The sequence below is a fragment of the Columba livia genome, chromosome 16, assembly GCF_036013475.1.
Source record: "Columba livia isolate bColLiv1 breed racing homer chromosome 16, bColLiv1.pat.W.v2, whole genome shotgun sequence".
In the NCBI taxonomy this organism is placed as follows: domain Eukaryota; kingdom Metazoa; phylum Chordata; class Aves; order Columbiformes; family Columbidae; genus Columba; species Columba livia.
Genome location: NC_088617.1, coordinates 6,721,586 through 6,744,168, shown reverse-complemented (window position 1 = coordinate 6,744,168; position 22,583 = coordinate 6,721,586). Strand labels below are relative to the sequence as shown.

The window sequence follows — 22,583 nt, the reverse complement described above, 5'->3', positions numbered from 1 at the left end:
TACACCCCCAGCATATGGAATAATTTAACTTATGTTGTGATTTTCTTATAAACAACAACACTGATGAAGTAAACAGTGATTTCATTGGGGCCACAACTTTGCCGTTTTGGCTAATTTTTGCGTCTAAGTGAAACATTATCATTCAGCTTGAATAGTGACGGACAGTTTAAAGAGGAGAGAATTGCCTGTGGCTCCAGCTGAGAGGCAGAAAACTCCCCAGGTCTTTCCAAAGCCTCCTCTTCCACTATAGGTCATGTCAGGAAGCCGCGGTTCCTCTGTGGAGCTGAGCTTTATATAGGGAGAGAGTGCCCATCTCCTGATTTTTCCAATTCCAGTTTATAAACGTGCACAGAAGTTGCACAGGCTGGCTTGGGGAGTGTCCGCAGAGCTGCTGCGCAGAGAAGTTTTTCCTACTGTGCAGGTTTTTTTTCTGTGTGAACCTGTTAAAGCTGAAAGAAATCCCTTTGTTTCAAGAATTATAACTCAGAAGCTTAACTTCTGCAAATAGGAATCTGGAAATCATATTGCAGGCCATACAGGTGGGAAAGTGACCTGGCTGTAATATTCTTATTTATTGGTTCTTTTCTGTATAATACAGTAAAACGCACCCCCCCCCCGCCAAGCGCCTCCATGCACCCCTCAGCACCCACCTGCACCCACCCAAACACAAAGCACCCACCTGCACCCCCAACACCCATGTGCACCCACAACACCCACTCGTGCCCACAGCACACATCTGCCCCCCACTGCACCTACCTGCCCCCCACAGCATCCCCCCCACCCCACAGCACCCACCGAAACACAAAGCACCCCCAGCGCCCCCAAACACCCCCCAGCACCCACCCGCACCCACAGCACCCCCATCCACCCCCCTGCACCCCACAGCACCCCCACGCACCTCGCGCACCCGCTCCCCCGTCCCCGTCCCGCACTACAAGTCCCGGGAAGCCCCGCGGCAGCGCCGCCCCCGCCGCTTCCCCGCCCGCTCCCGCCTCTGCCGGCACCGCCATGGCCGCGGCCCCGGCGGCCGAGGGGGCTCCGGAGGATCCGCACGACAGGTAACGACCCCTGGGCGCCCCCCGCTACAAACCGCCCCCGGGACGGGAGCGGGACCGGCGGCTCCGGGGCGGCGCGATCCCGGTCGCGTCCCGCGGTGCCACTTCCGCGAGTGGGCCCGATCCCACCGCTCCTTCCCACGAACGCTTTGCCTTTTCCCATCCCAGCAACCAACGCTGCGGATCCTTCCCATCACGCAACCATTTATCCACTATTTTTACCAAACTGGGCTTATTTCTTGTTTAGCTGGTTTTTTGCTTTGGTTTTTTTTCCCTTCCTTTTCCTCCCTAATTTCACAGCCGATGAACCGCAGAGCCCTTTTGCAAACGCGCTGGCACATGCGTCAGCTCCAGCGAGCACGAGGTGCTGGTGGAGTGGAAAACACTATCAAAAAATCCACACTAGACGGGCACTTTTTCCCCCCACTCAGGTGTTTTCTCCGTTTTCCACTCCCTTTTTCACCACAATCCACAGGTGTGGAGGAGCGTGACTGCTCCCAAACAGCAACACCTGGGAATTGGCTCTGGAGAATCACCAGAGCTGTGGCGAGTCTGGTTATGGGGATGCGAGCATCCCTGGTTCTAGGGTACCAGGATCTGAGCATCCCTGCGGCACCAACTGACCCCCGCTCCACCAAAATCGGTGCCAAAACGCCACCTAAATAGGAAGCCGGCAGCTGCCCATGACAACATTGCCTTTGTCCTTCTGTGAGTCAACGGTGGCAGCAGGGAGGATGAGGGTGAGGATGAGGATGAGGATGAGGCAGTGGAAGTAGGAGCCAGCTGAAGTAACGGGAGATGAGTAACTGGGTTGTGTAACCAAGCACCTTCCACTTCTGGGCGGCCTGACCCCGCGGCTCCTCCGCGGCCCTCGCTCAGTATAAATAGCAGCGAGGTAATTGGGTTTGAAGAGGGAAATGTTTGTCCTTTTGTCGTTAGGAATCGTCCTTCGTAGAGCTGAGGAGAGTGAGGGGGGTGTCGAGCTGCCCGTGATGCTCTGTCCTGCATCGAGGCAGCTGTGCCCAGGGCAGCACGGTGACAGAGCTCGGCCTGAGGACGGGGACAAGCGGGTGTGGTGTTCATGGGTCGGCAGGAGGGACACGGCATGGGGAGGGCACCCAGAAGCTGCTGGCACTGAGGTGGCAGGAGGGTCCCTCTGTCACTTGGATGTGTCCCTGCATCCCCTGGGTGTGTCCCTTGGGTGTGTCCCTGCATCCCTTGGGTGTGTCCGTCTGTCCCCTGGGTGTGTCCCTTGGGTGTGTCCCTGCATCCCTTGGGTGTGTCCGTCTGTCCCCTGGGTGTGTCCCTTGGGTGTGTCCCTGCATCCCTTGGGTGTGTCCGTCTGTCCCCTGGGTGTGTCCATCTGTCCCTTGCGCGGGTCCTTCCATCCCAAGGCCTTTCCTTGTGCCCTCCCTGCACAAATCCCACCGCCAGCCCGTCTCGCTCGCAGGGGGTGGGATACAGCCCTGTCTCACCCTGGAGGGGGGGTTCCTGGTGCAGGTCCCCAGGATTTTTGCACCAGGCTGTTGTGGTGCAGCCACATTCGGCTTAAGTTAAAGCTGCTGTAGGACATTAAAAGTCCAGCGGAGGGCTGGCTTATGCAGGTCTGGCCCAACAAAGACAGAGGGAAGCAGGTTTGGCCCATGGGTGCTGCTTGCAGGTGTGGAAGGTGGGAGGGGGACCCTCTCCTGCAGGACCAGGCGCCCCTCTGGTGTGGGTTTGCTGTGTCTTGAGCTTTTTGATACAGATCCAGTGACGATATTCAGGTTATGGTGAGCAAACAGGGAAAAGGGACGTGCAATTCAGCTTCTGTCCTTAAATCCCAAGAGAACCTACTGAGCAGCTTTCCATCCCTGAAAGGCAAAGGGGACCCCGGCCCTTGTGCCCACTGTCTTGTTCCTCCCAATTTTAAGTCCTGCTCCTGGAGGCTGTGATTACAGAGGAGGGATTTGCACTTAAAAATCATCTAGAAGGAAAAATAAAGTCCAACACCCAGGAGTTTCGGCCTCTGCGAGAGCTCCGAAACCGGGAAGGGGATCGGGAAGCGGCAGCGATGTGCGGGGGCTGTGCCGGGCGGCTCGGGGTGCAGAGCGGGCGCAGGCGATTCCCGTCCCACCGGGGAGTTGAGACAGTCGCTCCCCTTGCTTGGACCTTTTAAACAAAGGCAGGAAAAAAGGCACCGGGGAGCGTGCGATAAGGAACAGCGTCGCCTGGGCGAGGGCTCCTCGCCGCCAAGTTCCTTGTCCCTTTTCTTTTTTGCTTCTTCAATGAGAAAGAATAGAAATTGCAGCGGAAGAGGATTTTATTTTTAAACTCCTGAAAGAGCTTTTACAGAGCAAGGGGAGTCCGTGCTGAAATCACAGGATGCAAAATGTTCCTTTGATCGTCGCTCGCTTTGCTGGCGTCGGGGAAGCAGCGCTGGGGACAGGTCACCTCTGAACCCCCCGTCCCCGTCCCGCAGCCCCGTTCGGGTGCCAGAGCCTTGTCCCTGGTCTCTAGTAGTGTTGGCATCACTGAGACATGTTTTGGGGTGATGCTCTCCTCTGCTGGTGCCATTGCTGGGCAGGAGCAGGGGGGGCCGGTGCAGCCATGCCCGCTGCCCCCCATGTTTGGGGGGTTGCTGAGGATGCAGCATGTGTCCCCCACTTCTGGAACAGCCCTGGTGCTTTGGGGAGGGGGAGGAAGGGCCCTTCTCCACATCTCTAGCCCCATATCCAGATGTTGCTTGGTGCTGAGTGCAGGGGGAGCATCCTCCCTGTCCCCCACCCACGGAGATGGGTGCACTGAAGCCGAGTTCTCATCTCACTGTGCTGGGGGCTAGGCGCTCATTTGGTGATGGCAGGACCTTGTCACAATGAGCCACATCCCTGGCAGATCCTGTTGCTGCCTGCCTGTCCTTTGGGTGTCACCTCCGCCACCCACCTGTTCTCAGCAGCCAGTGCTGGGACCCCCCCACTGCAGTGCCCGGCTGTCCCCCCTTACTGGGCATGCTGCCCTTCAGCTGCTGCCCGTGTCCCCAGGGGTGGCTCGGTGCTGGGTGCCCCGGCTCCCGCCCCCCCGGGGATGCTGGCTCTGGGAGAAGAGCTGGAATGGCCGGGGGGGCAGCTGGCGGGGGGGCTGAGCAGGCAGATCGCAGGGCCGAGCAGCCAGCGGGACGTTATTCTTAGCCGCCCACAGCCCCGGGGTGTTGAGTTTCACCCACTTGTTTACTCCAGGCCGAGGGGACGGCAAGGGCCAGCTCGACCCAGGGAAGCTGAGCGCCAGGGGGCTCCCAGCTGGACCCCCGTCCCCGGCGGCTCCAGGATGGGGACACGTCCTGCATCGACAGCCCCGGCACAGCCAGCAGCCCCCGGCCCCAGCCAGCTCCATCCACTGCAGACCCCTCCATCCCGCCCCGGCCCGCTCCCCGCTGGCACCCGGAGCTGCCAGTACTCGCGGCCGCGCGCTTACCGGGTGGTGGGAGACTTGCTGTCCCGGTGATCCCCGGTGAGCCTCCATGTCCCGGTGAGCCCCCATGTCCCGGGCAGCCGAGCGAGCCCTGTTCCGGGGAGCAGAGGTGTGGGGGGGGGCGGTGTTTATTGCCTGTGCAGGGGGGCGGTGAAGGGAGGTGTCACTTCACCTCCCCCAACCCCCCCGCTTTTTCTTTAATCAAGCCAGTGCTATTAATATCAGGTAATGAACGTAATCTCGAGGTTAAGTTATCCTCTTATGCGAGCTGACCGCTCCGCAGCTCCCAGCAAAAGACGCTCCCCCGCCAGCACTCTCCTCGCCCTCCTCCATCCTCCCTTCCCGAGCCCCCCGTGTCTGCTTGGGGGTCCCCGTCACCCCATCCCTGTGGTCCCCGTGCTGGGGGGACACTCCTGTGCATGGCTCAGAGCAGCAGGGTTTGCCCGGAGACCCCCGCTGGCACTGCCCCCCTCTCACCACGGTAGTGCCAGGGGACAGGGTGACACCCTCTGCCCAGCGTCAGGGGGGAGATGAGCAGCCCCCCAGCCTTCTCCAGCGTCCGCATATCAGGCTGCTGGGCCCTGGGGCCGGATGGTGGGTGAGTTCCTCTGCTGTGGTTTCTGGGTGGGTTTTTTACTTTTTCGTCACCTGTTTGCTTTCAGTCCCCACTTGCTGGAGCAAACTCACCGTGTTCCCAGTGCCCGGCTGAGGCTGCAAAAGCACCGGCAGCAGCTGGAGGAAGGATCAGTGTCCCGGGGGACAGGGATGGAGCCGTGCGGGTGCCTGTTGGGGCTCAGCGGGTGGATTTTTGGGACTCGGTGGGTGGATTTTCAGGGCTGAGCCCTTAGTTGTGTTATTTACAGGGTGCCAAGGATGAGCTCTCATGTGCTTGCAAGTTCAGGTTTGAGGCTTTGCTGTTTTTCTTGCTGGATGTGGGGGCTGTTGGGACATTTTGGGGAGCAGACCCCACCACTGGGCGTCCCCGTGGGGTCAGGGTTCCTCCTGGCAGACTCCAGCGTAAGCTACAGGGAAGGCAAAGTGTCCCCAAAAGCTGGGGACAGTCTGCAGAGAGCTGGTGGCAGCTGAGTGCTCCAGGAAATTTTGGCATGAGGGGGGTTCCGAAGTCCAGGGTGATGTTTCCCTTCACATTTGCCTTGTGGCATCGCGCTGCTGAAATCTCAGGGTACACTCTGCTGTGGAGGGCCTGCGTGGGACAAGGACCATCCTTTTGTCACAGCAGTGGCATTAACTTCAGCTATAAATAGAGAATTCCCTTCCTCCGGGTGCTTTACCTGGCAGGTAGGGGCATTGCATGGGCTTTGTCGCTGCTGCAGGGAGGTTTTTAAAAAGTGGCAGGAAGAAGTGGCAGAAGGAGATGGCTGCCAGGTGGCTGGGAGGAAAGTCCCTTCTTGGCAAAGGCAGCCACGGAAAACATCTCCAAAACTTGAAGTGTAACATTAGGAGAAAACGTCTGACCTTTGCAGGACGCTGGGGCAGCCCCAGAGCCCTCCCCGCGGCCGTGCTTATCAGAGATAAATCACGGGAAACGCTGGTTTAATAGGTTTAGAATATCCACCTCTTGTGTCCATCCAGATGGTGCAGATAGATGTCTATAGAACCAGGATTTTGGTGAAAGTCTAGAAGTATTTGTCTGAGAAGAGGCAAAGCAGGGCAGCTCTTGGAGCAGGATTAACATGCTGCATCCAAGACCAGCCCCAAGGGTGCTGGACGGGGGGTGACTCCGTCCTGTCCCTGTCCCCACAGCTCCTCAATGTGGAGCTGCTGGCTGGGTCCCTCTGTGCCAGCACCTCGGTGTACCCCAGGGTGCAGAGAGGTGACACGGGGACACGGGATGTCACCTGTGGGCACAGCCTGTAATTCTGGGCTCAGCCGGAGATGTCGGGGTCCAAATCTCGTCCCTGCAGGAGCTGGGTTGTATTGATGCTGCACAAAGGTAGGACACCTTGCAGACATCAGCCTCTCGCTCAGGCTCCTCTCCAGCTCCAGAAAACAGAATTTTGCCGAACTTGGAGTCACTTTGGGAATTGTGGCCTCGTTCAGCATCGCAGCGTGCGGATCTTGGGCTGAGGCTGGCGCAGGAGAGCTGGGGTGTGTGCAACACCGCAGGGCAGAGCATCCGGAACTGCTCGCCTGTCACACCAGCGCGTATCCCCGGTGGAAAACGGGCTGAGCATCCCTGGGGAACGGCGCTGGCGGCGCGGCTGGCGGGTAACCGCGGCCCCAGGAGAGCGGCTGGGACACAGATGAAAGGAGCCGTTTTGTTTTCTGGTAAACAACCGTGTCTTTGTCATCTCTTGCTTTTATCAAGCCAAAATGACTTTGTTTATACACCGTGGTGGTCGGCTGATGTCAGCCCCGCTCTGGGAATAGCGTGCGGGGGGGTAATTGCTGCTGCAGCATCACTGGTGGGAGAGGAACCCGAAATACCCCGTCTGGGTTTGCTTCTTTCCTGATGGGTCTCACCTCCCAACTTAGCTTTTTAAAATCAATTCTTAGGGTGTTTGTGGCCCTTGGCGGGCCACAGGCTGGCGTTGCCCGGTGCTGGCCCATGGGCTTGTGCTTTGGGATGGGTTTTGGTGGCTCCAGGCTCTGGTGGCGGGTCTGGGGGTTCGTAGGGCTGGTGTTGGTGTGAGATGTCCCAGTGCAGGGGCAGGAGCTGCACCTGCGTTTTGCTGGGAGGGGATCGGCAAAGGCAGGTGCATCGCTGCCTCCCGCTCCGCAGGGATGGGGTGCTGGGGATCCTGCCGTGCTCGGGGGGGGTTACCAGGTGGCTTTACATACATATGGCTGGTCTCAAATTCTGAGTTTTATCTAAAATGGTTCTAAAAAGGGCTGGGGGAGGGGAAGGGAATTAATCTTCGTACCAAAACAGCTTAAAATCAACCCAAAGTCTGTAAAGCCCTGCAGTTTAAGCCCTTTCAAGAGCAAGAAAAACAACCGAGAGGCAGCAAAGCCTGACCAGCCCAGCTGGGCTGTACCGGACGGTGTCGGGTTTGGGGACTTTGGTGCCCGGGGCTCTCTGGGCTTGCAGAGGTTTCGTTTCCAGCCCGGTGACGGCTGAGGAGGCAGCGTGAGGAGAGCCCTTCTCACGTCCCTCCAGCACAGGGAGGAGCGGGAGCTGGTATAAATAATCCCCGGTCCCCGTGCCGGCGGCTCGGCTGCAGCTTATCTCCTGGCCAGAGGCCACTTATCGCCTCCCAGCCGCTGCTCTCCTGCTGCCAAGCTCAAAAGGGCTCCGGAGCGTGGTTTTTTTCTCCTCTCCCTCCCCAGGGCTGTGGTGGGAGAGGAGATAAGAGAGAGAATTTAGCAGCTCCTGGGTTTTGCTGTGCTCGGTGCTCGCTCAGCCTGCACGCTGAAGCCAATGTGAAGGGCTCTGGCCAGCTCAAAGGCTTTTCACTGGGGGTTTCAGCCCTCAGGGGTGGGAGATCTAGGGGTTTGGGAGGGAGTGGAGTGCTCAGGGTGGGCAGAGGAAAGGGGTTGTGCATGCAGGGATGAGGATGGTCAAGCTGGTGGTGCTGCAGCTGGGCTGTGGTTGCCTTACCCCTACAGCCTGGGACCCCCCTGAGACCCCACTCCCGCACTCTGGGAACACTGGGGAAGGGCTCCCCACCACCCGTAACCCAGCTCCTTCCTCTCTCCATCCTCAGCAACAGCAGCGCCGAGTCCTTGGACCGGCTGTACCCTGCGGTGGGCTCCAGCAAGCCCCCCCGGAAGCGGACCACGAGCCAGTGCAAGTCAGAGCCTCCCCTGCTGCGGACCAGCAAGAGGACCATCTACACGGCTGGACGGCCACCCTGGTACAATGAGCACGGGACGCAGTCCAAAGAGGCCTTCGTGATAGGTAGGGGATGGCAGCGTGTGTCCAGGCTCTGTCTCACCTCTGCACTTCAGCGGTGATGGGTGGCTTGGGCAGCATTGGTGCTGCCTGTGTGGGGGCTTCCCAGGAGATCTTGGGGGGATTCCTGCCCCACAACCTTCTTGGAAACTTGAGCTTGTCTCTGGGCTGTGGCTGTGAGCTGCTCAGCTCAGACAGGACCAGGGAGGGTCCCTGTGGTTAGTCCAGTGTTGAGTGGGTGAGCCGTAGGACCAGGCAGAAGCTGAGGGTTTGCAGATGGGGTGGTGGATTATAGCAGGCACTGCCAGACACAATCTCTGCTTGTTGTTCTCTCAGCTCTTGTACTCATTGCCTGAGTTGTCACGAGTTCCCAGGGATTTAGTCTAGGCTGGTTCTCATGCCAGCTCTCCCCTTGTTACACAACCATCTAATGAAGGGTTTCCCAGCTTTTGCTGTACACGTTGCTGGCGGTTGTTGTACACAGCGTTTGACATTTTCAAGGATAATATCTCTCTTGTAGAGCCTATTAATCTCCCTCAGTGGAGGTTCCTCCAACTTAGTGAAATAGGGCGGGACCTGGGCTCCAGCTTGTGGCTGGACAGACAGATCCTGGGGTTGGTGGCTTCATCCCCTTTTCCCTGGCAGGCCTAGGAGGAGGCAGCGCCTCTGGGAAGACCACGGTGGCCACCATGATCATTGAGGCTCTTGATGTCCCTTGGGTGGTTCTGCTGTCCATGGACTCCTTCTACAAGGTGAGGACATGCATCGTCCTGGCTCCTTGGGCTGCCATGGCCCTTGGCGTAACCCCACGATGGGGAAACGCGATGTTGATGAAGTGACAACCTCCTGGCTGCCCTGAACCCTTCTGGTGGCTCTTGTGGCAGGAGGATAGCTTTTTGGGCACAGCGGTGGGGTGGGAAGGACTAACCCCTTGTTTGCGGCAGGTGTTGACCAAGCAACAGCAGGAGCAGGCAGCCAGCAACGACTTCAACTTTGACCACCCCGACGCCTTCGACTTTGACCTCATCATCGCCACCCTGAAGAAGCTGAAGCAAGGCAAGAGTGTGAAGATCCCCATCTATGACTTTACCACCCACAGCCGGAAGAAGGAATGGGTATGGGACACAGAGGGACAAGGTGGGGGACTGCCAAGGCAGGAGAGGGGGAGCTGTTTGGGACCCCCCAGCCCCTGCCATTTGCAGGCAGACTCGGGCAGTCGCCCTTTGGTCTGTGTCTGGCTCAGGGTGCATTTTTCAGGTGAGCAGCACTGCTGACGCAGTCACTGACAACCCAGAGAGATACCCAGGGATGGGGCAGCTCTGAACACAAATTCTGTGCTAACCACATCGATTCTGACTCCACAGAAAACCCTCTATGGCGCCAACGTGATTATCTTTGAAGGCATCATGGCATTCGCAGACAAGGAGCTCCTGAAGGTTAGGAAGGGTTTGGGGTCGGTTCTGGGAAAACCTGTCAGGGACAAGGGCTCCAGCTCCCCCTTCTACAGCCTCAGTCACAGCACGTGGTGAGCAAAGAGTCCCGGGTGCCCTGGGGCTCCTGTGCACCACTGGACGGGACCCTGTCCTCCCATGTTGCTTCAGCATCTACAAACCAGCTCTCCATGGGAACAACGTCTGGTTCAACCTTTCACGCAGCCATTTGTTCCCAGAGCGGAGTGGTGACCTGGTCCCTGGCAGTGCTGGTGTATAAATCTATCTAGAAATAGCCCCCCCTGCATGCTGCAGTGTGCATAGCCCGAAGCACAGTCTGTTGTCCCTCTGCTGCACAAAGCCTGGGGTTCCTGGGCTGGACTCATGCAGCACTTCAGGCTTTCTTGGGAATTATTTGGATACATGAGAAATGCTATAGGAGGGACTGAGCCATGCATAGACTTAGCCAAGCTTGGTCTAGAAAGTTTCCTTCCCTGCTAAGCAGGCATTTTGGATGCACTTTCCTGGAGCAATGATGACCTCCAGTGGGCAGCCAGATAAATCCTTAAGAGTTTCCTCTGACATCCCTGTGTCACTGTCACCCACAGGCCATGTCGTGCACTGAGCTGCTGTGCCTGGATCCCCTCCAGCGTTAACCCGACAGTGCTCTGGTCTGTGTCACAGACGTTAACTTCTCTGGGCTCCTCCTCTCTCTTGAATAACCAGATGTGGATGGGGCTGGGAGGGGCCAGAGAGGGGCCACAAAGATTATCCAAGGACTGGGAAGTTGCCACATGAGGAAAGGCTGAGAGAACGGGGCTTGTTCAGCCTTGAGAAAAGAGGCTGTGTGAAGAGCTCAGAACCGTGTTCAGTATTTACAGGGTGACTAAAGAATAGATGGAGATGCCCTTTTTGCAAGGAGTCCCATGGAAAAGACAAGGGGCAATGGGGACAAGTTGCTCCTGGGGAGGTTTTAATTGACACAAGAGGGAAATTTTTCCCAGTGAAAACAATCAGCCGCTGGAATAATTTCCTCAGGGAACTAGTGGATTCCCCAACATTGGACACTTTTCAGATTCAGGACAAGGTGCTGGGCCAGCTTGGCTAGACCAGGCTTTTAACAAGAAAGGTTGGGCCAGCTGATCCTTGCGGTCCCTTCCAACCCAGTATTCTGTGATTCTGTGATCCAGTCAAAATATTGGTGCTGCTTGGAAGTGGAGACAGTGTCTGGAGGTCTATGGGGACCTCCATACTCTATGGAGGTCTATGGGGACCCTCCTACTAAGGGGCAGGTGGCAGCGAGGGGCTCACTATAGCATCTGTGCTGGCTGGCAGGTTCACGTTCAGAGATTGCAGGGGCAAAGCTCCCTCCAGGCCAGAGCCAAGCCGAGCTCTGTTAAACCAGTGCTATGCTGTGCACAGGGCTCAGCCTTCTGGCTGGGGTTGGTGGAGGAGGTCAGTTTGAGGGACACTTCCAACCTGGTGAGGTTTGTTCCTTCCCCTCTCCTTCTAGCTTCTTGATCTGAAGATATTTGTGGACACAGACTCGGACATCCGCTTGGTGCGTCGCCTGCGCAGGGACATCAGCGAGCGTGGCCGTGACATTGAGGGTGTCATCAAGCAGTATAACAAGTTCGTCAAGCCCGCCTTCGACCAGTACATCCAACCCACCATGCGGCTGGCTGACATCGTTGTGCCCCGAGGTACCTGCCCAGAGCGTCCCCGACCTGCCCGAGGTCCTGAGCAGGACCTGAGAGACCCTGTCCCTCTGTCCCCAGCTCTGCTGGCCGGTCCCACCGCCCTCCGGCTGGCGAGGACAGAAAAGTGGCTGTCCCATGCCAAAGCAAAGGTCACTGCAGTTGAGCATCCCCAAACACTGGCCAAAAGCAGATTCCTCAGGGAAATTCTGAGCTTTTCCCTCAGCCCATCTCCTCCCCTACCAGCTCCTGCAGTTTAGTGATTTAAAAGCCAGAAGTGACCTGTAGATATGCAATAATAGATTACTAAGTAAGAATTGAACAGTAGCAGGAATGTCTCCTGCTAGATGATGCTTTGCTAGGGAAGGGATTTTTGAACATAGTGGCAAGCTTGGGCAAGAAGGTTGGACTAGATGGACCTTTGAAGGTCCCTTCTGACCTAAACTATTCTGTGATTCTAAGAAATGTGTTTCAGGCTCTGCTGGCACTGTGGTTCTGACTGGGCTGTCTCTCTCTTTTGCTTTCGGTTCACTCCAGGGAGCGGGAACACGGTGGCTATCGACCTGATCGTGCAGCATGTCCACAGCCAGCTGGAAGAGGTGGGAGCTGCGGGCCCCGCGCGTGTCACTGTGGGGACAGCTGTGCTGGTGCAGCAGTGGTGTCGCAGGCAGCCGAGCTCTGGGTGCCAGGGTGGCAGTGGCCTCATGTCCCTCTGTGCTCCAGGCTCTGTGGGGCTGTCCCCATGGGCTCCTCCCAGCCCTGCTCCCTCTGTTTTGGTGATAGCTGCTGCTCTTTTCCTGTGCCTGGGTAGTACGAGGCTCCTCTGCAAGCTGTGGTCCAGCAGCAGCTGCTTTCCCTCCCTGGGAGAGCAACTCATCTGGGCATAAACCAGCCGTCCTCCAGTGATCTGAGTGACGTGCCCTCCCGGGGCCAGCATCGCCACAAACCCTGCAGTATTTCATCTCTCTGGTTTCTCCTCCTCACCCCTGTGCAGGCGCTGCTGCACAGTCTTTCCGGCCAAGAGCCCACTTTTCTGTGTTGGGTGCAGCCCGTGGATTTCAAAACCCGAAGTCTTGTCTCGTTTGATGCCCCACTCCAGGCACAGGCTCCATCGCTTCCCCATCACTGGTTTTAACAAGTTGTCTTTGTGTGTCCTGGGCCAGCCCTGAGCGGTGGTTTGAGCCTAGGACCCTTCAACTGAGTGACACTGTTGTGTGTCACTGTTCCCTGAGCAGCACAGTCTCCTCCTGCCCATTTGTAGCTGTGATAAGTTGTGGAGATGCTCAGAGCAATGTCCTGGGAGGTAGAAGGAGCATGACCTGGAGATGGATGTGCTTGAAAGCCAAGGGCTCAGTTCCCATGGGCTTTTCTGAGCTCCCGGCCGGCAGGAGCTGCTTGGCCCTGGGATGGAGCTGTCACACGGTAGCATCGTGCCTCTTGTGCCCGCTCCGGAACAACTGCTCTGATGCAAAGGCGTGATAGAAGTCTGGAAGTTCCCCGCTCTGCACAGTCAGGGCTTTCTGACTGCCCAGATTGACGGCACTGAGCTCTGGCAGATCAGGAAGCTGGTTCTAAACCAGGAGTGAGGATCAGAGCCCTGGTATCAGCACTGGCACTGGGCTGAGGAGAGCACACAGCCATGGGCACAGGCCAGGAGGGGGAAATGGCTGTTTCTCCCAGGCCCTGGAGAGAGTCTGGCCGGGAAAGCTCCTGGCTGGACACGAGCAAACACGGCAGCTCCTCCCCAGAGCGCTGTGTGAGCCCGACGAGGGGCTGGCTGGAGGGGGGCTTTCGTTACCTGGGGAGGGAAAAAAGGGGAAGAGGCTACGTGTGAATGCAGGGAAAATATTCCTATTTTTCCTTTTCTTTTATCTTGAAACGACCCTGGTGTTGACAATGCTTAATACCGGTTGCATTGTGTCTTTGTGTTGCTGCTGCAGCGTGAACTCAGTGTCAGGTAAGAGCCCCTAACCCTGTCCTGTCTGTGCAGCCCGAGGCATTTCCAATGCCAGGCACTGCTTGGCCTCACCCTGACCCGCAGGCCAGACCCACGGCTCACATAACGCTCGGCCACGTCATGTTCCAAAGCTGGTGAAAGGCCACCTTGTCCTGGCTTTGGGAGCTGTGGGGACAGGGATGTCACCCTTGAGGGTGCCACCAGCTTGAGCACAGAGCCCTGGAGCTGGGGCAGGGACAGGTTTGTTCGCCGGGGCCCCCTGATCTCCGCAAGAGGGGAGGTTTGTGTCCTGGGATTCTCTCGAATTTCCCTCCATAGAATCACAGAATCGTTTTGGTTGCAATGGACCCTCAAGATGATCAAGTTACAACCATTCACCCAACCCTGGCACTGACCCATGTCCCTGAGAATCTCATCTGTTCAATCCCTTCAGGGATGGTGACTCCACCACTGCCCTGGGCAGCCTGTTCCAATGCCCCACAGCCCTTTCCAGGAAGAAATTATTGCCCAGATCCAACCTCAACCTCCCATGGCGCAACTTGAGGCCGTTTCCTCTCATCCTGTCCCTTGTTCCTGGGGAGCAGAGCCCAACCCCCCTGCCTCCAAGCTCCTTTCAGGCAGTTCAGAGATCAGAAGGTCTCCCCTCAGCTCCTGTTCTCCAGATGAACCCCCCAGGTCCCTCAGCCGCTCCCATCACACTTGTGCTCTGGCCCTTGTAAGACAAATGGTTGTTCAGAGCCACTCTCCATCCCTGATGATGAAACATCATTAAACACCAATTATTAGATTAAGCAAAGCAGCTCAGAAATGGCAAAAGGTACCCCCATTCCTACAGTAAGAAAATACTTATGCCCCATTCTAGTAGGATTTCTGATTTCTCAGTACCTGCACATGGATGCTGTAGGGTATATATTGATTTACTTCACCTCCTCAGCACGTGGATCCAGATGTGACTTTAGCTCTCTTGCTCCCGTTAAGCAGGCAGAGAAGTTTCCAGATGTTTTTCTAGGAAGCAAAGGGGATGCAGAACCGCAGATGGGTTTCCATTGAGACTTCTGTCATCAAATGGAGACACTTAACTCAAGTAATGTTACGTTTGGCGTACAAAAAGCTTTTCAAGTACCTCAGATGAACAGGAAAAGACTCTGCTTTATGTATTTCTGTTTAAGCTATTTGTTTCCTAGACTAGGCAACTGAGTGATTTATTTTATTTCTGCTTGCTTGTGTATCACCATGGGGCCTGACATTTCCCTGCACACAGCGTCAGCTTCCCCGTGTGTCTGGAGGACCATGTGGAAAGGTGCTCTTTAACCTGGAGAGAAGTCTGTTGCTGTAAAAAATTGCAGGAGTAACACTAGAAAGTAGACTGATGTGTGCATGTACATATGGATATATGCCCACATATATGTGTGTATATATACACATATAAAATTTCCTTTCTCTCCAGGGATTCTCCTCTTTAATTGAAGTGGCACTTGGTACAGGTGATCTTTTTGTGCACCTTAAAAATCAAGTGTTTAATAATATGTCAAGAAAGTATAACGCTAGCAGGTTTGGAAAGGTACCTCTGACCTCCAGAAACATCTCGCTGATAGCCACAACCACAGACATTTTTAGGTTCTGTTTAAGGCTTGTGGTTTCCATTTATGCCTTTGCCAGAAAGCCTGGAAAAAATTTCCTGCAAAAAAATCTGTTTAGGCTCTTGGAGTCCCTGTGCTTTTCCTGCTGCTGCGGTTCCCATCGGCTCCTTTGCAGCTCTGCGCTCGCAAGAGAGCGAGGTGGATGGAGAGACGTGATTCAAGCACAATGCTCTTGGAAAACAGGGCTTTTCACCTAAACCAGTTCCCCACCCTCCTGGCTTGAGCGGCTTCATCTAAATGTCACTGTTGTTGTTCTGATGTCGCTGCCTTTTGGTGGCTGTGGGAATGCAGCGAGGCCTTTGTAGCTGGTAGAATCAGAGCTGGGTGCTGAGATCTGGCCCCAGTCCGAGCTGCTTCACTGGTGCTGGTGCTCCCCGACTCTCAGTTCATCAAATGGGTGAATTTGGAGGAGTTTAGAGAAAGTGGTGCTAGTTTCTGGACTTGCAAGCCTTGTTTTCGTCCTGTAACTGCTGGCTGCCTTCTCCTGCATTCCCTCGGAGCGCAGGTCAGACCTCAGCATCCTGCACTCGGGGTGGTTTTTGTCCAGCTCCCCCCAGGTTTGCGGTGTGTGTGCTGGAGATACAGTTGTGCACCGGCACTCTCTTCCCATCCATGCCCAGGTGAGTTTTTCTCCTCCAGCCCAGCAGCAGGAGCTGGACCAAGCCCATTTTCCATCCTGTTTTCCATCCCTTTTGCCACGCTATTTCAGCAACAAGCCCAGCTCTTGGAGCCTGTGCTCTTTTCAGCTCAATTCCCCTCGCCAATCAATATTCCCCACCCCCAAGGTCTCGATCAGCTTGCCATGCCCTTTGCCAATTGTGTCTTTAAATATCAACCTGTGGCGCAGTTTAATAGCCCTTGTTTGAAATGTCAGCCATGAAAGCCAGCTGCTGTACGTGTTTGAAATGCCTTGACTGCATTTGCTCCTTTGTAGCTGGATGTCTCTTGTCTGCTTCCCGCTTGATAGCATGCTCAACAAAGAGCTGAGGATGTTCCCTGAAGCCTTCCTGAGAGATGCTCACCCCTTTCTCTCTCTTTTTCTTTCTTTCTTCTACTTTCTTTTTTTTTTTCCTTTAAAGCTTTTGTTCTGGGGTGGGGGAAATAAGTTTCCAAAGCGAAACGTTTTTCTTTACGTTCTCGTGGCTGCTTGTCTGAATTTTGCACCATGGTCCTACCTGGCAGGGGGAGGGACAGGCAGCATTGCTCTCAGGGTTGGTGACAATGACCTGCTCCCTCTGTCCCTCCTGGCAGCGAAGGGCCATGGTTTCACCGCAGGTGACATCGGGGCAGCTGCCAGAGAGGCCAAACTCTTCTCTCTGCCTCTCCAAGGGCTGGTGATCCCAGGGCGGGTTCAGGTGAGCTCAGGGGAAGGAAGGTCTTCCCGGGAAGTTGTGATGTTTGGTTCAGAGCTGGGTTTCTGCTGCTGTTCCTGGTGTTTTCGGCTTTCCAGGGACCCCAAGGCTTGTGCAGATGCTCTCTCCAGTGTGCCAGGAGATGGGCAGCCCTGCAGGGTGGATGAAGTATTTGCAAGCCTGGCCTTGAGCGCCTGGGATTGTTCTGGGATTGCAGCAGAGCCCTGGGCAAGGGCTGGGCATTTCCAGCTGCAGCAAATGTTGGGGTGTGGTACCACCTGGGACAGAGATGGGACAGTGTCCTTTGCTATGACTCCAGGCCGGTGAGAGCAGATGGAGCTTGGTGGCATGAAGAGCAGCTGTGGTGTGACTTGATCACCACGGGAGGAGCCCTGGGGTTGGTACGGCCCAGGCACCGGGCAGCTCCAAGAGCCGTAGATCAATTAGGGCTTTTCCCCCCACACTTTGACTAATGATGGTGCTTTTTCCTTTGTTTCATGTGGTGTTTGTCCCCCTCCCCTTAAACTCTCGTGTTTCCTGTCTTGTCTCCCTTGAACATCCCTCCCACCTGGTGACCAGAGGAAGCTGCGCTGGGATATGTGAGGAGACAATTCTAACGGCTGTGTTTTGGTTGTGACACTAATGCCGGGGAACGGGGATGAGGGCTGTGCCGCGTAAGCCGCGTTACTAACCCAAGCCGGGGGTTTTTGGGCAGACAGGGTCCTGCTTTGTGGGGGCTGTGCAGACCAAACCAGGGTGGGGGCTTGAGAGAGCATCTTCATCCCAACCCCAAAAATGGGATTTGCTGCTGTTTCCCCAGAAGGCACCTTGGGGACCGTCCCACGCTGAGCAGGGCTGCAGTCAGACCTCCCCATCCCCACGCTGAGCACCAGCCCCTGCGCGGGTGTCACGGGAAGGTGCGGAAAGCTCGGTGACAAAATGCTGACAGCTTTTCCCAGGGTCCTGGTGACAGCTCGGTGTGCAGGGGAGGTGTTCCCAGGCACGCGGAGGGGCAGGAGCGCTCGGTGGCATCTGTGGCAGGGAGCAGGAGCCGGGTGACACCGCATTCACCTGCAGCACCAGAGACTGGGGCAGAAGAGGGGCTGCCTGTCCCACTGGTGTGGCGGGATGCTGTGACACACACCTGGCAGTGACAGTGGGGAGAGGTGGCCGTGACAAGCCCAGGCGTGTGCTGTGGGTGGGTGGGAGATGGCCCCCATGGACTACAAACCCCCAGCTCCTCTGATCTGGGGAACAACCGTTTGTCACCTTGGCTCTGTTGGCGGCTGATCTCTGTCCCCCGCAGGAACAGGCGAGCAGACAGCCCTGTGCAGGCAGCAGCGTCTGCCAAAGGTAGAGCTCAGCTCTGTGTCATGAGGGATTAGACTGGGCTGGTTGGCACCTGTGTCCCCAGGATGTGTCCTAGGTTCTGTCCCCAAGCCAGGTCTGGCAGGAGGAAGGACAGGGGGGCTGTTGACAGCACAGCCCTGGCGTAGGAACATCTCTGAAGGCAGCTAACCCGAGTTGCAGTGACTAACAGAGTGAGCTTGCTTTACCAACGGCAGATCTGGGGCCTTGGGGGCTGCTTGTCTTAAATCGGCAATGGGGTCTATGGGATCACGCTGGGCTTGTCACCAAGCCTGTGATGGGAGCAAAACCTGTCCCACATACTCTGCATGGCCACGAGCTGTCTCGGCTCTTGGGAGCATTCCCTGCATAGGGGTTTTTGCTGCTACGCAGGACTGGAGCTGGCAAAAGTGAGAAGGAGCCCTTAAGTACCCACAGGCCTTGGGAATGTCTCGTTTGGTGTTGGGTGGCCAAGACCAGGAGATGGCTATGTGGATGGAGGCCTCAAGTCATCTAGTCCTGCCCTCCTCCATTCCTACCCAGTCATCTTCTCTGCCTTCTTCTCCGCTTGTGTGCCTCTGTGTGTGCGTGCGCAATTAATCCAGGTTTCTGCTTGATTTGAAATCTTCATCACCTGGTGCTTTCGTTTGTTTGCTCTCTTCTCCCCCTCCCAGCATCTCTCTGATGGGCTGCAGCCACTGGCACGTTTGTGAGCTTTCGAACCCCAGCCCTCCTCCCAGACAAAGTCTCTTGTCCATCCTGCTCAGCCTTGTGGAAGCCAGATAGATGTGACCTTCATCTCATTACTGCCGCTCTCAAAGAGAGAGAGGTGACTAATGGGGCTCCATTGTGCGCTTCCCTGTGAACGGTGTTCCCTTGATCCAAGAATAGCTCCCAGCCCCATTAGTTGTGTGGAGATGAGTCACACAAAGCCAGTCCTGTCCAGCCGTAAAGTCTTGAAGCTGTTCCCAATTTGGTGACAATCCGACTATTTCTGAATCCGACTATCTCGGAAATGGCCTCGTTGCAGCCCTCGCCGGGTGGCACAGCCATCTCCATGACACTGCCCTGATTGACACAGGCCTGTCCCATTCCTGGTAACCTCTGGCACTTGTAGGACAGAGAAAACCACAGCAACTCCTCCTCACCCCGTGAGTTCATGATCCACCCCCAAATCAGACTCTCAAGCAGCAGGAGGTTTTAACTTTGTTTTCTACTTTCTTCTCAACCAGAGGAAACTGATATGGGCCGACTGTGGGTTGCTGCCCAGCAGGAATAGCAGGTCCTTGGGCTGCAAGGTCCTCCTGGTCCCACCAACCATGCCCATTCGTGGGAGCAGGGCTGGCTGCTCGCTCGGCTGTGCTGGATGGCCCTGCTGTGCGTTTGCAGTGTGAGGTGTCATCTGGGAGGACGGCTCTGGCCAGGTGCTGTGCTCTAGCCTCACCTGGAGACATTCTAACCGTGTTTTTGGTTTTCAGGGCTGCCCTGGCCTCTGCCCACCAGTGCCACCCCCTTCCTCAGACGCTCAGCGTGCTGAAGAGCACCCCTCAAGTGCGGGGCATGCACACCATCATCAGGTAAAGCCCCTCCAGGGCTGGGATGGGGCTTGTCTCTCAAACCTCACTTGTGCCCCATCCCTACAGCCTGGGGGCATGGGACAGGACAGACAGTGGTGGGCCTCTGGCTACAGGAGCTCTGCTCCATGGTCTTGCCAACAATTTTTCTTCTTTTTACCTGAGCCCCGTGCAAACCAGACCCCAACAGCCAGAGAGGGGCAGGGGCTCCCTCCTCCCCACAGCCCCACACTTCTGCCAGCATCACCCGGGGCGTATCTTGGTCCAAAGCTCACAGTGGCTTTCTCTCCCCTCTAGAAACAAGGAGACCAGCAGAGACGAGTTCATTTTCTACTCCAAGAGGCTGATGCGGTTGCTGATTGAACACGCGCTCTCCCTGCTCCCCTTCCAGGTGGGTTTGGGTTTGCAGCTGGGAGGACGGGCACCGGGCACTGTGTTTGCTCTCTGATTCCTGACCTGTAACTCCCAGGGAACTGGGACAGTCCTGACACTGCTCTTCCAGCCTTCCCCGTGTACCAGCCCTTTCCTTCTTGGTTAAAATGGGGCAGGGCTCCCTTGGGCCATTGAGCACTGACGTGCCCCTGGGTGACCATTCTTTGCCCAGCTTGAGTTTCCAAGGGGTCAGAGCAGCCCACAGCTGCTCCCCGGTACCAGGGCTCTGGGAGCCACGTCACAGCCCTTGGTAATGCTCCTCTCATGGTTTTTGTAGAGCTGCACAGTCCAGACCCCTCAGGGCCAGGACTACGAAGGGAGGACGTACAGTGGGAAGCAAGTAAGTAGAAGCAATTAACTAACTAACCCTCTGCTGTGGGGCTACATTAAAAGGCCTGGCGATGCAGGGGGAGGACACCCCTGTTTTCTTGGGGCGAGGCCTGGGTTTGGTGCCTGCTGTCATGAGTACGATACCCTGTATCATCAGGACAGACAGCAGGTCGGTGGCCAGGGATGCCACCAGCAATGTCACTGTGCCACTGCTGCCCTCCCGTTGAGAGAGGCAGCCTGAACTGGGAGCAGCACAACCCTCTTGGAAGGGATGCGCTTTTCGGGGTTTTCCATTAGGATCCCCCACTGTTGAGGCCCAGTGTCACACTGGGGTGGTGTGTACGTGCACTGTGCCTTCCCAGTCACCCTCACCATGTGCTGCAGATCACTGGAGTGTCGATCCTGCGAGCAGGAGAGACGATGGAGCCAGCGCTGCGAGCAGTGTGCAAGGATGTGCGCATTGGGACCATCCTCATCCAGACCAACTGCAACACGGGCGAGCCAGAGGTAAAGACTGAACCCCCCAGGTCCCTCAGATGCTCCCATCACGCTTGTGCTCCAGCCCCTTCCCCAGCTCTGTTCCATCCTCTGAACTCGCTCCAGAACCTCAAGAGCTTTCTTGGCATGAGGATCCCAAAACTGACCCCAGGATTCAAGGTTTGACCTCCCCAGTGCCCAGCACAGGAGACGGTCACTGCCCTGGGCCTACTGGCCGCACTGGTGCTGGTACAAGCCAGGATGCTGGTGGCCTTTTTTGGCCACCTGGGCACACACTGACTCATATGATACATGAAAGTTCCTCCACCCCTCTAAGAGGAGGGTTGGGGTTGCTCCATTTGCCTGCAGCCTCTGAGCTGATCTCTCTCCGCCCTGCCCAGCTCCACTACCTGCGGCTGCCAAAGGACATCAGCGAAGACCACGTCATCCTGATGGACTGCACGGTCTCCACGGGTGCTGCAGCCATGATGGCGGTGCGGGTGCTGCTGGTACGAGGTTGTCGGGCAAGCTGCAGGGGTGGGTGGTTGCCCCCCAGTAACATCCAAAACACCAGCTGCGTCCATGCCAAGGGGCCTTGCGCTGAAACTGTCCCTTCCTTGTGTGGTAACAGCCTAGATTTAGTTGGTCTCTTGGTCCTGTGCCCAGTGATCCCAGTGGGCACAGAGAGGGGAGGAGGGGAAGTGGCTCCAGGAAGGCCCTCGCTGGACATGGGCCACAACCTGCCTCAGATACCCTCACCCCAGCTGTCTCTGTGCCTTTCCCGTAGGATCATGATGTCCCAGAAGACAAGATCTTCCTCCTCTCCCTGCTCATGGCGGAGATGGGTGTCCACTCCGTCGCCTATGCTTTCCCCCGCGTGAAGATCATCACCACAGCTGTGGACAAGAAGGTGAATGACCTTTTCCGGATAATCCCCGGCATTGGTGAGTATCTGGGCAGGAACGACCTGTTTCAGGGGAGTTTTTGGTGCTTCTGGCCCACTCACCAAAAGAGGTGAAACCTTGGTTGAAACAGCAGCTTAAGCCTGACCTTATTTTACCTGGGGACCCACTGCCACTGCAGGGTCCTGCTCCCACGTGAGTGTTGAGATCGACATGCCCGTTCCGAGAGCTGTCATGCGGCCATAACCGTGTTGGCAGAAGGAGCCGTTCCACGTGCCCTGAGCCTCCTCCCGCCCCGGGTGGAGAAGCTGGGCTGGGACAGCTGGAGCAAAAACCTGCGCCCAACTCCTTCCATGAGCCACCACCTTCAACAAGCTCATCTGAAATGAGCTCACCGTGTTCTTCTGTCCTCACCTCCGCTGTGCCAGGAAACACTCCTGCCACCGGGTGCTAAAACAGCCTCCGGGCTGCTCCAGTTTTGCTACCACACGAATTTTCGTGCTGTTTGAGCTGTCAGATAAAACCTGCTTTTGTTTCCTTGCCTGCTGGGGGGCGGGTGGGTTCCAGGGCTCCCTGCAGAGCTGCATTATGACTGCATCTCTCTTTTTCTCCCTGCAGGGAACTTTGGTGATCGGTACTTTGGGACGGACGCTCCTCCCGACTGGAGCGACGATGAAGATGCTCTCAGCACTTAGCTGGATGTGGAGATACCACCAGCGCCAGGCAGCTTCAGCACCGCACCTTAACCCCTTCTGTCCATTGCAGAGATTTCACCTTCCTCCTCACCAAGCATAGATATTTTTTTCAAATCATACATTGGAGATCTAGGGCATATTTTTTCAAAGAAATACAAATCCTACTTTGACTTTGCGGACAGTCGTGTGTCCCAGCATAGAGCGGAGTTAATTTATTTTAATTTAAATATTTGCCTATATAACTTATTGGAGATATTTTATAAAGAAAAATAATAAATTTTTTCTCTTTTTTTTTCTGGAATGGAGCCCTTCTTTGTCATGCCCCAGAGCTGCCCAGAAGAATCGCCTGGTCCAACCCTTCCTGGCCAAAGCCTGGTCTAGACGAGCTGGCC

The 22,583-nt window shown here is 56.2% G+C and overlaps 1 protein-coding gene and 1 long non-coding RNA gene across 6 annotated transcripts; one reads left to right on the top strand and one right to left on the bottom strand.

The window, feature by feature from the left end:
- Positions 1 to 64: 64 nt before the first annotated feature.
- LOC110355745 (uncharacterized) lies at positions 65 to 4,654 on the bottom strand. The gene is made up of 2 exons (XR_010466575.1): positions 4,506 to 4,654; positions 65 to 449 (listed from the first exon to the last, which is right to left on the bottom strand). It is a non-coding gene; the product is annotated as an uncharacterized LOC110355745 (long non-coding RNA).
- On the top strand, positions 911 to 22,492 carry UCKL1 (uridine-cytidine kinase 1 like 1). Of its 5 annotated transcripts, none has more exons than XM_065032276.1 (15): positions 911 to 1,058; positions 8,171 to 8,364; positions 9,004 to 9,110; positions 9,303 to 9,473; positions 9,723 to 9,794; positions 11,302 to 11,491; positions 12,023 to 12,084; positions 17,014 to 17,033; positions 19,260 to 19,358; positions 19,653 to 19,746; positions 20,065 to 20,127; positions 20,502 to 20,624; positions 20,996 to 21,103; positions 21,382 to 21,538; positions 22,115 to 22,492. In XM_065032276.1, exons 1-15 carry the CDS (start codon positions 1,009 to 1,011, stop codon positions 22,189 to 22,191), a joined length of 1,587 nt encoding a protein of 528 aa, XP_064888348.1. In that variant the 5' UTR covers positions 911 to 1,008; the 3' UTR covers positions 22,192 to 22,492. The 5 variants fall into 5 exon arrangements, with proteins under 5 accessions (XP_064888348.1, XP_064888349.1, XP_064888346.1 ...); XM_065032277.1 differs by lacking the exon at positions 911 to 1,058 and adding an exon at positions 4,537 to 4,559; XM_065032274.1 differs by lacking the exon at positions 911 to 1,058 and adding an exon at positions 4,779 to 5,100.
- Positions 22,493 to 22,583: the final 91 nt, after the last annotated feature.

What these genes read in the sequence shown, in the direction of transcription:
- UCKL1 (XM_065032274.1), top strand. Translation starts at nt 5,033, where the DNA reads ATGAGCAGCCCCCCAGCCTTCTCCAGCGTCCGCATATCAGGCTGCTGG. An exon ending in CCATGGACTCCTTCTACAAG is followed by an intron (nt 9,111 to 9,302) that starts GTGAGGACATGC and finishes TGTTTGCGGCAG; the next exon opens with GTGTTGACCAAGCAACAGCA. An exon ending in TCCACAGCCAGCTGGAAGAG is followed by an intron (nt 12,085 to 17,013) that starts GTGGGAGCTGCG and finishes CCTGGTGACCAG; the next exon opens with AGGAAGCTGCGCTGGGATAT.